Raw genomic sequence first — 16,653 nt, 5'->3', positions numbered from 1 at the left:
TCTCTTCAGTGTACTCTCCTGACAGAAAACTCTTTCCTCCTGCCACGTCTCTTCAGTGTACTCTCCTGACAGAAAACTCCTTCCTCCTGCCACGTCTCTTCAGTGTACTCTCCTGACAGAAAACTCCTTCCTCCTGCCACGTCTCTTCAGTGTACTCTCCTGACAGAAAACAACTCCTGCCACGTCTCTTCAGTGTACTCTCCTGACAGAAAACTCCTGCCACGTCTCTTCAGTGTACTCTCCTGACAGAAAACTCCTTCCTCCTGCCACGTCTTTTCAGTGTACTCTCCTGACAGAAATCTCCTTCCTCCTGCCACGTCTCTTCAGTGTACTCTTCTGACAGAAAACTCCTTCCTCCTACTACGTCTCTTTAGCGTACTCTCCTGACAAAGCTTAACATCACGGCAGCTATGAAGGAAAAATATTTCAAGGGCCCAGATCCATTTTCCCAGAGAAGGCTATAGAGGATGAATTTGGAGTGAAGGGGCAATAAATTTATAACTGCATGAAGAGGGAAAGCATTCCGGAAGTAGTTTGTATAATATGAGCAAAGTTATAGGAGCAAAAAAGCATAGGGACACTGAGGTGATGAGAAGGCGGGACAGACTCCGGTGCAAGGTCAGTGTAAAGTGCTAAGAGGAGGAAAGGCTAAAAGGGTACTGTGAGTCTTGACTCTGGGGTTTGAGTGAGCGGAATGTAGTGAAAGAGAAGGATAGACCAGTGAAGTTTTGAGATTTGAGATTTGGTGCTATCAGTAGACAGGAAGGCTGACGCAGAGATGGAGGAGTGATAGACATAATTTGGACCAAAATTTTTGCAAACACTTAGATTATTCTGAAAATTGTTCATGAGGTTATCTTATATTCTGATTTTGTTCCATCTACTCATTTCATAATTTATTTCATAATTATATAGTAATTTCATAATACATAAAAATACACATATAGAACTTAAGGACAGGAGAGGAGTAACAAAAGAAGGAAATAAGAGACCGTGTGGTGTTCACTGGCCCTCTTACTGTTCTGCTGGGGAGAAGCAAGGGCAAGGCATAACCTCTGCACTTTTTTCACCAGTCTTCCCCAAGGGAAGGAAGAGAGAACTGTCAGTGGTAGTGCACAGAGCTGAAAGAGAATTGCAGCAGAGGCAAAGTATACATTATACTAATGCATGGTCATTGTCGACTTAGACGTGAGAGGACAACTATGAGAAAGGCTAATCTGATTCGATTCAAACCCCCTCTACAGTGTTATTTTGCCAAAAATATGTCTCCCAGTTTCTAACTACTCTTGTGGTTTGTTTTAATTTATCTTTCAATCTCTAATCCAGAATAGCTGAATAGTGTTCTATCTGCCTTATGTCTCTATGGCATTTCCTTCAAGGTATATTGAAATTTGCTCTTTTTTATTGTCTTTGGTTCATGGTTTTACATTTTACTGACTTTTCATATTGATTTTCTCCCCTCATTTAGAAATGGACTCAAAACTCAAAGAAGACGTCCCGGTGCAGGATGAATTTGTTTTGTGTGGTGGAGTTGAAACGCAGGTTCTAAAATGTGGGCCGTGGACTGACTTCTTTAATGATCAGAGTGTCAGCAGACCCAAACTGCTGATTTTTATTATTCCTGGTAAGTGTGAAGGTCTGAGTGAGGAGACTTTACACAGACACTCAGACCTATATCTGATGGTAAAACTACTATTATGGGTTAATTATACAGAATTTGGTAAATATGGAAAACCTAATGAAAGGAAATAAAAATTGCTTGACCCATTGATAACAACCACCTTTAATATTTTGATGGCTTGTCTCTCTTGTTCTTCCCTGTGTTTATATTATGTATATTTTGTTGGCTGTTCTACATATGCGTGTATATATCACAATTGGAAGTATACCATGTAGAAAGTTTTGTAATGTGCTTTTTAAAAAAAAAATTCTTAATATTTAGAAATCTATCAAGGTTTTTGAAGGTTTCCTAAATTTATTTTCTACCTCATTTCAAGATGATTATATGTTTATTTAAGAGCTTTATTCTGAGATTTGGCAACTGGGTCACTTTGGACTTTTGCGAGATCACTGTCCGCAGAGTACTGGGGTAGATGCTTGTTTGATTGCATGTATTTGAAGTACTTTTTAAATTGTAAGTTTGAACATATATGTTTATAATCCATTCAGGGTTCTTATCCTGTGAACTCTCGGTTTGAAACCCTTGCCTGTTTTTTGGTTGTATTATCCATGTTTTTCTTAATGATTTGTAAAAGCTTTTTATTTTAAAGTAAAATTGTTTTGTCTATCGTATATGGCAAGAATCTTTTCTGGTTTGTCTTTTGATGTCATTTACAATGTTCATTTGGTTGTACAGAAAGTGTCATGGTTAGGTGGCCAAAATAATCAGTCTCTTCCTTAAAGACTTCTAGGTATTACGACTTTCTTAGAAATGCCTTCTCTATTCCAAGATTACGAAATATAGTAGAACCACCATGGTTAACAACCTCCCTACATTGACCACCTCTTTAAGTTGGCCTCGTTTCATAGACCAGGCATGCATCACATGTACTCAATGGAAGTTCCTTCTGGTGACCACCTCCATATGTTGACCAGTTTGTTATAGACCTTTGGGTGGTCAACTTACAAAGGTTCTACTGTAATCTTTTCTTTTTTCTGCCTTGTCTTCTAGTGATTTTAGTTTCATTTGTAATCTTTACATTTAAAGGATCTAGAATTTAAGGTCAGGAACTGAGGAAGGAATCTAGTTTTCTTCTCCCTTTCCTTAGATGGGTTACTGCTTAAACCACAAGTATTTATTTATAATCGGTCTTTTCCCTACTGACTTGTAGCGTTCATTTAAAATGCTGAGAGTCTCTTTCAGTACTTTTTGTGTCTTCCCGTGTTCTTTATGTTTTGTGATTGAATGATTAATTGACTGAGACAGAATCTCATCTGTCCCTAAGTCAGAAGTACACTGGCATGAACATAGCTCACTATAGCCTTGAACTCTTGGGCATAAGCAATCCTCCTGTCTCAGCCTGGTGGTAAATGGGCCTCTAGTTGCATATAACTGTGCCTGACTATTTTTTTTTTAATTTTTTGTGGAGGTGGGGTCTCACTGTCCAGACTGGTCTTGAATTACTGGCTTCAAATGATTCTCCTGACTCAGCCTCCGAAAGTATTAGGATTATAGGTGTGAACCACTAGACCTGGTTGGTGTTTTTTAAAAGATACAATTTCATGATATTTTTGTGTATCTTTTAGAACCTTCCCTGGCTCACTTTTATTCTTTTCCAGCATATTTTTGGCCTCTCTTCTTTTGCCTTCACAGTATTTTTTTTTATTTTGCTTCATTAGGAGAAAAAAAAAAAACATTGTATGATGTTTAAAGTCAATTTTTGTAATTCCAACTAATATTCTCAGAGGCAAACACTTTCAGTAGGGTTATTCCTCTGATATTTAGTCCACATTTCTAAATGAAACACTTACACTGATCTTTCTTGAATTTTCAATATTAGACATTTATCTATTGACTTCCTCCATGAAAGAAAAGGATTAGCTTTCTTAGACATTCCCTTCTCAGTGAACAAGCATGCGCCCTTTCTTTCCAATCTTCCTAGTGTATATAGATTATACTAGAGTTTTTGGTTAGATCAGTATTCATTTCTTTTGTTATCATGACATTATCTTATATTACATTATAGCCAAGCTGGTTGGGAATTATGCTTACATTTTCTTTCTTACATATTTTTGTTTGCTTTCCTTGGGTTAAAGTTAATTATTAGTTTGGATATTTTGTTTGTTTTTGCTTAGTTTTCTTATTTATCCTGGAATTGTTTTCTAGAAGTGAAAAAGTCCTCTCAATGCATTTGAATAATTAGTTTCTTTTTGTCTTGGAGCTCTCCCTCCAGACCGCTCTGGTCTTGGGCGATAGCCTGGACTGATTGCTCTCCAGGCCTGCTCATAGCTGCCATCCTAGGGATTCCTGTCACTTTCTCCTGGATCCTGTGTTCTTGTCTTTCTTAATTTATTCCCTTGTTTTTGGTGGAGCACATCTAACAGTCTCCTGAGAAGAGATACAAGAGAAGTAATCTTTTAAAGATACAGCATGTTAAAAAATGTCTTATTAGACTTTTAGGTTAGAAATAATTTTTTCTTATAATTTGTAGAGCATTAATCATTGTTTTCAGGGTTCAGAGCTCCTTATGAGAAGCCTGGGTGTCATTCTGATTTTTGATCTTTTGTAACTGAAGTTTCCTCTACACCCCTTTGGAATCCTTTGGAACCCTTTCCTTTGTTCTATGACTCTGAAATTTTTCAGTGAAGCACCTTTGTGTGTTTTTTTCATACATTGTTCTTGGGGTTTGGTGGACCCTTTTAAACCAGAAAATCATGTACTTCAATTCTAAGAGCTATTTTTTTTCCTCTTCTCATTTTTATAGTCTGCTGTTTAACGGATGCAGTGTCATTTTCTTTGGCTTCTTGTATTTGTAGGAGTTTTCATTGTGTTCCTTTTTCTGTTGGTTTGCAATAGTGTTCATTTTTCCTCAAATGTCTGGTAATCCTTCATTATCTATTCATTTTAGAGAAGACACGACAGATGGAAAGCTTTGTATTCAGGAGTGGGGCTTGTCCACAGGTGTGCCTAGAGTGATCAGCCATTTTGGTTGGCTTAGACTATAGGGACTTTTAAGACATGTGACTTTCTGTACTAAAACTGGCAGTCCCGGGCAAAACAGGGTGGTTAGGCATCCTAGCTGAGTCTCATCCTAAGGTGATGGGAGCGGAATCCATCATTTCATTAGGGAATTTCCAGCTTTCAATATCTGAAGCTCTTTCTTGGATTGTTCAGTTTTCCCAGGTCTCTTGTTGAAAATTAGAAGCCTGTCTGTAAATGTTCAGAGCAGAACAGGAGAGAGGGAATTTTAGTGTTTAGTTACACTTAATCTAAGCTCTTCTCAATGTGGTACTTCTATTCTTAGCTGGACTAAAATTCCTCCTCCAAAATTGCTCTTTATTTTAACCTTTTCTGGGAATAAACCTCAAGTCTTCTGCCCAGATATAACAGTCTTTGTTGAAATCAATCTGGCATTATCTATTAACATTAAAAATACATGTAATCTGCCAATAGTTAGGAGAATTTGAAATTGTAGGTGTGTCAAAGTGAGATTTGGAAGCCACTGGATAAAATAGGATAGAGAAAATAAGTAGAAAAATTATCTTGGACTAGAAAACAGGTATGCCTTTGAGATTAGGAAGAAAAAGGTGAAGTTGTTTACTAAAACAGAGATGAGGAAGGCATTTCAGAGGGTAGTGAAGTAGTTCCTGCCTCCTGACTTCTGTTTTCTCTGTTAAGAGTTGAGGTGGTTTGTTGAGAGTGAGGAAGCTGAAGGGTGCGTAGGGACCTTGAGGAAAGCGGTCAGCACTGAGAGCAGTAGGTACACAGGATTAAAAAAAAGACAGTTGTCCACCAAAAACAAGTAGATGCATTTTAGGGAAGCTCTGTAATTGAATAGCAAGCTTATTGGGACAATGTCTAAAAGAGCAGGTACTTGAACTAGAAAAGGCCTATCAGAATTAGGATGCTCTGAATGTTAACTATTTCTCGTTATTGAAAAGATGTAGGCCTATGGTTCTGAAAGTTGGTGTCAGGACCAGGAATATCATCTAGAACTTTAGTTATAAATGCAAGTTCGTAGGCTTTATCTCTGGCCTTCTGAACCAGAAAGTCAGGGGGTTGGGCAATCAGTTTTAATAAGCTCTCCAAGGGATTATGATAGTCACACCTAATCTAGGTGTTGCCATAGGAATTAGTTGCTTAAGTTTAACATAGGTGAAGTTCATTAGATTTGGTCCCAGCAATGAATTGTGGAATAAAGGTGTTGGCTTCATAACTCCAACTGGATTTTGAAATCTCCTAAGATGTTGTGTCGCAAGTGCACTTAAGAGTCAGAGTTTTCAGGGAATGTGAAGCAAGTAAAAAATTGATAGATGGGAGTGCAAGTTTGAGTCTTAAAAGGATGAGAGGTAAAATAGTAAGAGGAGAAGACAGCCCATTCTATTTCTCTACCTAGAGGTTTTCATTACTCACTCATTGCGTAGCTACTACAAATATTTCACTGCAAAATCTTTGCTTTCTTTGAGTATACAAGGTGTTAGAGAACAGTGAGCTCTAGGAAAAGGCTTGAAAGGACAGGAGTCCATGGCAGGGGAGAGCCATGTTTCAGAGATGATGAGGAGATAGAGGCAGTAGGGATGGAGAGAACCTTGAAACATTCATTTTATAATTGCCATCGTGTATAGTGCTGTGACATGTTCAGAACACATTTCATTTCTAAGTCCTTTTATGTTATATGTTTGCCCTTCTGTTCTCATTGCTGCACTTGGCTCTTCTCTTTAAATTCCTAAGATCTATAGTCCGGTGCCACTCATCAGTTTTGGAATGAAGAATTGCATTTTATTTGCGGGGTGGGGAGTGTTGGGTGATGTTCTTTCTCGCGGGGAAAGAAGGACGGCTTGGCCGCGGGTGCAAGCTCGCTCCTAGAATTGTTTAAATGCAAGAAACGACTACACACTCTTAGGTGGCATGTAGCAAAATGTCTTTATTCTCTGCTTCCTTTTATTGGGAGCTAGTCACGTACACCACATTGATCGATAATCCTAACATCCTCTTTCTTATCTTAAACTATAGAAAAGAAAGAAAGTTGGGGAATGTGAGATAGCCATCATAAGATTAGCCTAAAGAAAGAAAGTCTGGGAAAGTGAGATAGCTATCATAAGATTAGCCTAAAGAAAGAAAGTCCGGGAAAGTAAGACAACCATCTTAAGCTAGCCTCAGGCTATTCCTCTTGGAAGATCTAAAAGAACAATACATTATCTGACTATTATTGTTAAAGTTAAAGGTTAGGATAAACAGAGGAGTAAAACCTTTCTCTTCTATGTACTCAATTAAATTTCCGAGAAACTGGCTTCATGACTGTTTTTTTTATGGTTTTGGAGACCCTGCAGTTATGATGGAGTATTTTACTCAACATCATTACGATGGAGTTTTTCTTTTTACTCACATCAACCTTTGAGTCATGTCCTCTGCACAGATGGGCCGCTTCAACTCTTATCTGACAGGCTGACTTGACTGCACAGTTGGGGTTACCTGTAAGAGGTTTTTACGCCTGGCTTTCAGGCCCCCACTGTGTTTTCCCAGGTCGCTTAGGGCCTCGACAAAAGCACATAATACTCACAAGTCTTTTCGCTCAGTTCTGGAATTAAAAGAGCACATTTCATTTAATTTTTGTGGGGGTTTACCCCACAGGGGAGCCTACTCAAATTATACTATTGGGGTGTTGTGCCCAAAAATTATTCTCCCAAATAACCCCAACAGACAAATCCGAGACGCACTTAGATGTAAAAAGCATGAGGTGAGGTTTTATTCAGACCGGTCTGGACTCCCCTAGCATGCAAGCCTAGGACGAGCCCCGGGTTCAGGGTGGAGCAAGTTTTTATGGGGTACAGAAAGCAAGAAGGGGAGGAGGGTATGAGTACCCTTTTGATTGGTGGTTGGTGATTTCATTAGTAAAGGAGGATTTGGATTGGTACAGGTGAGGGGTGGGCGAAGGCAGCAGGGAGTGGCTTGTAGGTTTTACTGGTAGAGGAAGGGCTAGGAATGGAGTTTGTGTAGTAAACAGTGGGGCTTGTGTAGTAAACAACTAGGAATGGGGCTTGTGCAGTAAACCACTGTGTAGTAAACAACTAGGAATGGGGCTTGTGCAGTAAACCACTGTGTAGTAAACAACTAGGAGTGGGGCTTGTGCAGTAAACACTGTGTAGTAAACAACTAGGAATGGGGCTTGTGCAGTAAACCACAAAATGGAGCTAGTCTGGCCCTCTCAGGGGAAATTAGGATGACAGTATTGGGGGCGGGGGAGGACATATGGTGGAAGGAGGGAGGTCATGAGGCAGGATCTCACCTAATGTGCACATTGTGAGGGTGTATAACACACCCCCTGAGTGAGGGGCTCTTCTACAAATGGAACTTTACCCTGGAAGTGAGAACAATGTAATCTAAATATTATACCCTCATTAATTTGAATAAATTTGTAAAAAACAGTAAAAAAGATTAGTAAGCCATTATATACATTATATTACGTCCATCTCCAATCAAGTGACATAACATTTCATTTTAAATCATTCTGCTTTTACAGCTATCAAAATTAATTTTATACTTTTAGGTTAGTAATGTTAATGAAGAGTGATTTAGCAAAATTCACAGATTAGAGAATTGTTTCCCAGTGAACCTTTGATCTAGAATTTCTGTTAAGTAATATTGTCCTTGGTTTTTCTTTAAGTAGTGAAATGAGGAAAGGGAGGCAGTTTGAGGATTTACTGTGGAACATACTGAATTATTATAATTCTCAAATGGTCATGTTGTGCTGAGAGCATTGTGATAGGAGATCGAGTGGACAAGGTTCCATGGATGAACCCAAAGTTCTGCCCACATGAGAACCTACTATTTAGTTCCTGTGCCATATTCACTTAATATATGGCAGGTTTTGTCCCCTAAAGTATAACATTAACTGGAAGGTGTAAGTCTGCAGTTACAGTGTTGACTAGTTAGAGTTAATTGGCAGTCAGGGCCCAGGGATAATCACCACAGCCTCTCTTATTCTTTGTTTAGGCATTTGAGTATTTTGTGTTTGTTCAGATTTTGATATAAACCTTTATAAAATGTTTTATTTACGTGTCTATGTTGGAATGTTTCCCAGCATCCTTACACCTAGAGATCAATTTCAATTTCTCTCTGTCTTTCTCTTTCTCTGGACGTGTGTTTATCTGTATCTATCTCTTTATCTTGTTTAGTTGCATAAACATGGCCCTTTTAATTTTCTTTGTGGTTTCTGAACCAGGAAGTTTAGTTCATGGTTTATAAAGTTTAATATAAGTCATAACATTAAAGTGGTGAAGTATGAAGTCCTGTATACAATGATAAATGCAAGTATTTGCATTTCATTTACCACTTCTGTCTCTAATAAAGTTAGATTTTCATGTTACTGGCCAAGCATTCAGTTTGTATGTGAGTTCCATGTGCTCAGCCTCCTGCTGCTATTGCCACTGGTTACAGAGAACTATAAATATAACAAGCAATGGCTACTTTTAAAGAAATTAAACTTAAGTTTGGTTAAGAAGACTTACCTAATAAGAAATAATTCAAGTATAATGATATCACCTAGGCTTGATGGTTCATGTCTGTAATCCTAGCAATTTGGGAGGCTGAGATGGGATGATCATTTGAGGTCAAGAGTTCAAGACTATCCTGAGCAAAAGTGAGACCCCATCTCTACCAAAAATAGGAAAAATTAGCTGGACATGGTGCACACCTATAGTCTCTGACTCAGGAGAATTGCTTGAGCCTAGGAGTTTGAGGTTGCAGTGAGCTAGGATGACACCACTGCACTCCACCTGGGGCAGCGAGTGAGACGCTGTCTAAAAAAGAAAGAAAGAGAGAGAGTAAGAGAGGGAGGGAGAAGACATCATCTATGTTTCTTTGCTTACCATACAGATATATAAGAAATTGTAGAATTGGGAGATGGATAATGTGAAGTTGCAATAAGCATGATGGAATTTTTAGCAGAGGCTCAAGGGGAAGACAAAATTAACACCTTAATTATAAATACCCAAGGCTGGCCCTGTATTTTGTATTTTATTCCGCAGGCCTACAGGGGAGCAGATACTATATATTCCATAGATATAAAAGGGGATAAAGGAACTGAAGAGATACTCACTGCTTGGATAGCTGTACACCTATGTGATCTCCCTTGCATGTAGCCTCAGTTTCAACTGTATGTTGGTTATTCCTTATTCTGTATATATATATAGTAGAACCTCTATAAGTTGACCACTCAAGGGACTGGAACAAAGTAGCCAACATAAGGAACTAGGCCTTCTCTACTGATACGTACATGTGGTACATGTCCAATCTATGCAAATTAGGTTGTTTAAGGAGATGGTCAATCTAGACAGGTGATCAACTATGAAGGTTCTACTGTACATATTTTTAATTGACAAATAAAAGTTATATATTCAATATGATGTTTTGATATAAGTATACACTGGAATACTAATTTACATGCCTTTCTCTTACAAGAACACTTCAAATCTGTTCTCTCAGCTATTTTCAGGAGTCTAATATGTTGTTATTAACTACAGCCTCCATGATATATAATAGATCTCTTGAACTTATTCTTCCTAACTGATATTTTATATTCTTTGACTAATATCTCCTCAGTGTCTTCACCTCTAGCTCATGATAAACACTGTTCTACTCTCTGTGTCTTTGAGTTTGACGTATTTTATTTTATTTTTAAATGGAATCCTTATTGCAGAGTTTAACATATTTTATATTCCATATATAAGTGAGATCATGGAACAGTTGTCTTTCTGTTCCTGCCTTGTTACACTTAACATAACATCCTCCACATTTATTCATGTTGTTGGAAATGGCAGAATTTCCTTCTTTTTTAAGGTTGAATAGTATTCCATTGTGTATATCTAACACATTTTCTTTATCCATTGACCCGTTAATGGACACTTAGCTTGTTTCCATGTCTTGGCTACTGTGAATAATGCTGCAATGCATGTGGGAGTACAGATTTCTCTTCAAGACACTGATTTTGGATTTTTTAAGATATATACTCAGAAGTGGAACTACTGGATCACATGGTAATTCTACTTTTAATTTTTTAAGAAACCTCTATATGCTTTTCTGTAATGTTTGCACCAACACACATTTCTACCAACAGTGTACTAGGGTTTCCTTTTCTCTACGTCTTCACCAAGGTTTGTTACCTCTTGACCTTTTTTTTTTTTTTCCTTTTTTTGACATAGGATCTTGCTGTACTCCCCCCACCCCCAGCTAGAGTATAGTGGCGTTATTATTGCCAGCTAATTTTTTGTAGAGATGGGCCTCACTCTTGTTCAGGCTGGTCTTGAACTCTTAGCCTCAGGCAGTCCTCTCACCTGGCCTCTCAAAGTGCTAGGATTATAGGCGTGAGCCCACCACACTGGCTTGATGTTTTGATAACAGCTGTTCTAACAGGTGTGAGATACTGACTGTGGATGTAATTTATCTTTCCCTGGACTAGTGATGCTGACGTGTTTTTCATACGTCTGTTGGCCATTTGTGTGTCTCCTTCTCAGAAACGTCTATTTGGGTACTTTGTGTATTTTTTCCCTGGGTGGTTTTCTTGCCAGTGAATTGTATGTATTTATATATTTTGGATATTAACCCATTATCAGATAAAGGGTATAATATCCATATAGTTATAAAAAAGGTAAAAGGAAAAGAAAGAAGAAACACTTTATGTGTTGATATGGAACAATCTTCAACTTATATCAAGAGAAGAAAAGGGGCAGTATAGGGTGTGTCACTATCTGTCATTTATATAAAAAATGAGAAAAAGCATATACATAAAATATCTGAAAGAACACACAACAAAATGATAACATTGGTTATTACAGAAGAACTGTATTGGAGCTGAGCAGCAGCTGCCCCCTAAAGACAGGGGCCTAGATTTTTATGTTGGTACCATACCCACCACTTCTGCCTCCCCTCATTAATACTTCTCTGGCCCCTCTAGGCATTTGGGGGAAAAATTAACTTCTTTTCAATGGAAATGAATATTTATTTAGAATGAAAAAGTAAACCTTAAGAAGTTACAAATCACACATATGATAAAGTCCTAGAAACACTGCGAAATCCAGAAAACAACAGATTTTAAATTAATTACCTGCCTGACAGCTTTGTTTCCTGTATTTATTGGCTGCATTCTCTGTGTATTTTATTATGACAGTGCAGTTTCAAATGACAATGGTTTCATAATATTTTCTATAGAGAGACTACAAAGATACTCAGTCTGGTTTTTAGCATATTTGAGTAAATGATTTTTTAAATATCAATATGTAGGTTACATAAAATATACACGTTCACACAGAGATATACAGGGTAGCCATAAAGTTCATGTGCAATTTTAAATAGTGTGCCGTTTATTGGTACGAGAGTATTGCTGGCTTCATACAACGAGTTAGAAAATATTTCTTCCTCTTCTGTTTTCTAGAAGAGTTTGTATAGATTTGGTATTATTTCTTTCTCAATGTTTGTTTTGGTAGACTTCACCAACGAAGCCATAAGGGCCTGGATTTTCTCTGTGGGAAGATTTGTAACTTATATTTCAATTAGTTTAATCAATACAGGGCCATTCAGATTATCTATTTCTTCCTGAGTAACCTTTGGTAGTTTGCATCTTTCTAGAAAGAGCTCATCTAAGTTTCCAAATTTATTGCTATAATACTTTTTATAATATTTCCTAATAATTTTAATATGGAAACAATGTTTTTAAAATTTAAATCTGATCGTGCCTTAACCTTGCTTAATCTTTTCTGACGTTACTTCAGTTCAGAGTCATATTTCCTGTCTTGGTGTACATGGTGCCTAATGATTGTCTTTCTCCTCCCATCTAACCTCGTCTCATACAAGATTCTTTGTCTTTCACTGTGCGCTGTATCTTAGATGTCCAAGAATTGTGGGCGATCTTCTGTGTTTTCAAGAGCCAAGCTCTCTAGATCTTGAGGGCCTTTACATTTGTTCTCCTCCCTTTCTAGTATTTATTCTCTTCCCCCAAATTGTGACAAGGTTTCTTATCTTTTGAGTCTCAGCTAATGTCACCTCCTCAGACCTTTTCTGCAGGCCACCCTAATCTCTAACCTTCCCTATCTCACGATCCTTTGTTAGAGCCATCACACTTTTTAATGATCTCACTAAATTAGTTGTATGTGAATATTCTGTCACTAGTATGTAAATTAGGAAAGGGCTCTCACCTGACTCATGCCTAACATAGTGAGTTTCGTACACTAAAGTGCTCAAAAAATAACTGATGGCTAAGAGAAGATGCAAAAGAATCTATTATACTGAATAGAATGAAGGAAAACATGAAGTAGCGGGCATCATTATTTACCTGAAGATGATAAAATCATCAGAAAGCTTAAGGGAAGGAACTCAGACTTAAAAGAGATAGGGAGGAAGATTTGTGTCACAGCAGCTCTGTTGTCTGGTTCTCATTGGTTTTTACATATCCTATCATGGTAACTCATGAATCTCAATCATGCAGTTACTATCTTTGGCATCTCCTTAATGTTAAGCCAAATTTTAATTATGGTAATAATTATTGTAATCATAGCTACCATTTATCCAGCTCTTACCATACGCCAAATAGTGTGCAAGTGGTTGTACGTTCATCCCTAAATATAATGCCAACTATTTTACATAGCTATTGTAACATTAATTAAGGGACACAAAAGAACGTACATTAGGTAGATCACTGATTTTTAAAAATTCAGTATAATTATTTTCTTTTGTATATTCTTTTAGTTATCAAATATATATTGAGCACTTACAGCATCTTATGACCTTGGGCAAGATATTTAACCTCTCTGCACCTCAGGTTCCTCATCCATAAAATGGAAATAATAATAGTACTACTTACATCAGGGTTAGTGAATTATTTGTGTAAAACACTTAAACACTGCCTAACATGTAATAACAACTTATGTAATAAGTTGTAGTACCTAAAAATGTTAGCTATTATTTTTTTCTTCCAGTGAAGAAGTCTATAGATTTCCTTACTGAGCAACAGAAAACATTTGGATATATGGCATAACACATTCCTAGAAGGTTACGGTAATGTAAAAAATAGCACATATTTCTAAAATAATCTGTTAATGAGGTAGAATTTCAAATGGAATCCCAGAGAGATTTTTAAAAATTGAAACTACTGAAAATAATCTGAAAGTTTATGAGACCAGCCTAGGAAATTGAGAAAAAGGAAAATAAAGAGACGGGATTTGCCCTACCAGTTACTGAAACATTAAAACAAAAATGTAGTAATTAAGACAGTATGGTACTGGCAGAGGAGAAAAGGAAAAATAAACAGAATTATTTGGAATCAGAATTAGCAAGCTAATGTAAAAATTTAGTATTGGACCAGAAGACATTTCAAATCAGTGCAGAAAGAATGGATTATATAATAAATAGTCTTGGGACACTTGGCTAGTCATTTGGAAAGAAGTTGGATTGCTATTTTGTTCTTTGTACCAAAAAATATTCCAAACTGAAGTTACTCCTCCTTTGCTGGACTGTCATTCCTCCTTTCTTTCTCCCTTATCTTCCCAGTGTCCAGTAAAGTGACCAAAGAGCATATTGAGTGCAATATCACCCTATTTGGCAAAGATGGCAATAGCACCATCACAAAACTTGGATCACTAGGTTAGAACATAATAGATACAGAATAACAATATGGATGATAAAGTATCATATACACATATTATTATTATGGCTAGACATTGTTGTCCGCGTTTGAATAGCTAGCATTTATACAGTAATACTGTGCTTCAGACAGTGTTGGGGTGCTTTACAGAGTTCAGTTCACTTAGTCTTCACATGAGGTAGTACGATAATTATCCCCATTTTATGGCTGAGGAGCTCTAGACACAGAGAAGTTAAATAACTTATCAAAGCTCGTGTAGTTGTTAAGTGACAAAGCCTGATTCCAACCCAGGCAGTCTGGCTCCAGATTGTATACTCTTAACTCTTACTACACTGGTTATCTGGGAACCTGAAAGATATGAACAGTGGAGAAGAAGTTTGTGAAATTTGACAGGGATCTTTATTTACATCAAAGAACATTTACTTATTGTCTCTCTGTAATTAACCCATGTCAAAAATACCTTCTGTTTACCCACTACACACAAGAAGAAACTGCATGTGTTTTTCGGTGGTCTTCTCCCCAAAAGTTCAAACTGTACGTCTGTTTATGATATAAGGACTTGGGATAAGTGACAAGAAAACAGTAGACCAGTGGTTCTCAACCTTCCTAATGCTGCGACCCTTTAATACAGTTCCCGTGGGTCGTGACCCACAGGTTAAGAACCGCTGCAGTAGACTCTTTAACATTCTCTTTTTCCATGATTCTTACACTGTTTTGTCTGCTCTGTTTCTGGTTTTCATGCAGTTTGGTAATTGAGCATGATCAAATCTTGAGGAACCTTATAGCAGCAGTCTCCAACCGTTTTGGCAATAGAGACCAGTTTCATGGAAGATAATTTTTCCATGGACTGGGGGTGTGGGGTGTGGGATGTGGCAGTGGGACAGGAGGTGGAGCTCAGACAGTGATGCTGTGCGGCCTGATTCCTAACAGTTCATGGACTGGTAGTGGTCTGTGTCCCGGAGGTTAGGGACTGCAGCCTCATAGGCAGTATTAATGATTTTAGGCTTTCTCAGGATGACAATGGGAAGTTGCTACTGAAGGGTATTTAAATAGGGTACTGCTATGATTTTAAAAGATTTCTCTTCCTGGGTACTCTGAAGAATTCAGGAGAGAATAGGAGGAGAAATAGACCCTTCTTTTTAGTTTGCATACCATCTCATATGGGTTTATTGCTTTGATTAATCTAAGATTTGTGTTTCTTTTCTTAGGTAACCCAGGTTTTCCTTCCTTTTATGTGCCATTTGCAAAGACTTTATACTCCTTGACAAACAGACGCTTTCCAGTTTGGATTATCAGTCATGCTGGTCATGTCTTGGCCCCCAAAGATAAGAAGGTTCTTACAACATCAGAGGGTATGTCCTTGTTAACATTGCCTTTCCTTTACAGTGGATGGGTGTTTGTGTGTTTCTAGAAAACCTGCTAAGGCTAAGAGTTACATCAGTGGAAACCTCTTTTCATGGCATCAGATTCACAGGGTCACCTTTTTGATAATTTTAGGGTTTTTAGAAACATTTTAACTCTTCTGCAGGCGATTTTCTGTAAGAATTTGGATAGATCCAATAATCTATGACTTACCTTTTTTATTTACCAATTAGTGATCAGATACCTGCTTTTTTGAGTGTGTATTATTCTTCCAGGGTTGTACTAAGAAGAAAGGTGGGGAAAAAGTATCATAAGTCATGTTCTTTACTCTAAAGAAGCTTTCTTGTGTTTAGGGAAGGATTTAGTGACAAACTCTGGCCTGCTGATGATGTAGATACCTATGGAGTCAGTAGACAAAGGAGAAAACAGTGTGGGTTAGAGAAGACTGTGGACTAGGGCATCTTACTCAGCTTGCACCACTGTAGCAGAATACTATAGATCACGGAGCTTATAAACAACAGAAGTATTTCTCACAGGTTCTTGAGACTGGGAAGTCCAGGATAAAGGCACTGGCACATTTGGTGTCTGATGAGGACCTAATTCGTGGTGGCGTTCTTCTTGCTGAGTCATCTCATGGTGAAGAGAGGAAGTGAGCTCTCTTGAGACTCCTAAAAGGGCACTAGTCCCACTCATAAGGCCTCTTCACTCTGACTCCACTCAATCCTAATTGCCTCAAAAACACTCTACCTCTCAATGCCATGACGTTTGGGGGTGGGTTTTCAACATGTGGATTTTAGGGGGATACAAACATTAAGACCATGACTGAGATTTGACAGTTGGGTAGGATTTGGGTTTGGAGGGTGGAGGTGGGTATTGAGGTATTATAGGCAGAGGGAGTAACACAGAAGGGAGTGAGATTTAGTGGGTGGGTTACTGCTTTGCAGGGCCAGCTTGTGAGGAGCTTTGAAAGCTGGGAAGAGAGCCAGGATTCCATGTG

At 37.9% G+C, this 16,653-nt stretch overlaps 1 protein-coding gene across 2 annotated transcripts in view; it reads left to right on the top strand.

The window, feature by feature from the left end:
- LDAH (lipid droplet associated hydrolase) overlaps nt 1-16,653 on the top strand; it is a 132,436-nt gene that overhangs the window by 11,475 nt on the left and 104,308 nt on the right. The window contains exons 2-3 of one of the 2 annotated variants that reach the window (XM_023511880.1): nt 1,469-1,624; nt 15,503-15,646. In XM_023511880.1, the coding sequence (XP_023367648.1) occupies nt 1,471-1,624; nt 15,503-15,646 (298 nt within the window). In that variant the 5' untranslated portion in view covers nt 1,469-1,470. The remainder of the gene's footprint in view (nt 1-1,468; nt 1,625-15,502; nt 15,647-16,653) is intronic. The other variant, XM_012803725.2, reaches the window with a different exon arrangement.

This window comes from Otolemur garnettii, unplaced genomic scaffold (genome assembly GCF_000181295.1).
Source record: "Otolemur garnettii isolate 467f Iridium unplaced genomic scaffold, OtoGar3 scaffold00022, whole genome shotgun sequence".
In the NCBI taxonomy this organism is placed as follows: Eukaryota; Metazoa; Chordata; class Mammalia; order Primates; family Galagidae; genus Otolemur; species Otolemur garnettii.
This window is presented reverse-complemented; position numbering and strand designations above follow the sequence as displayed.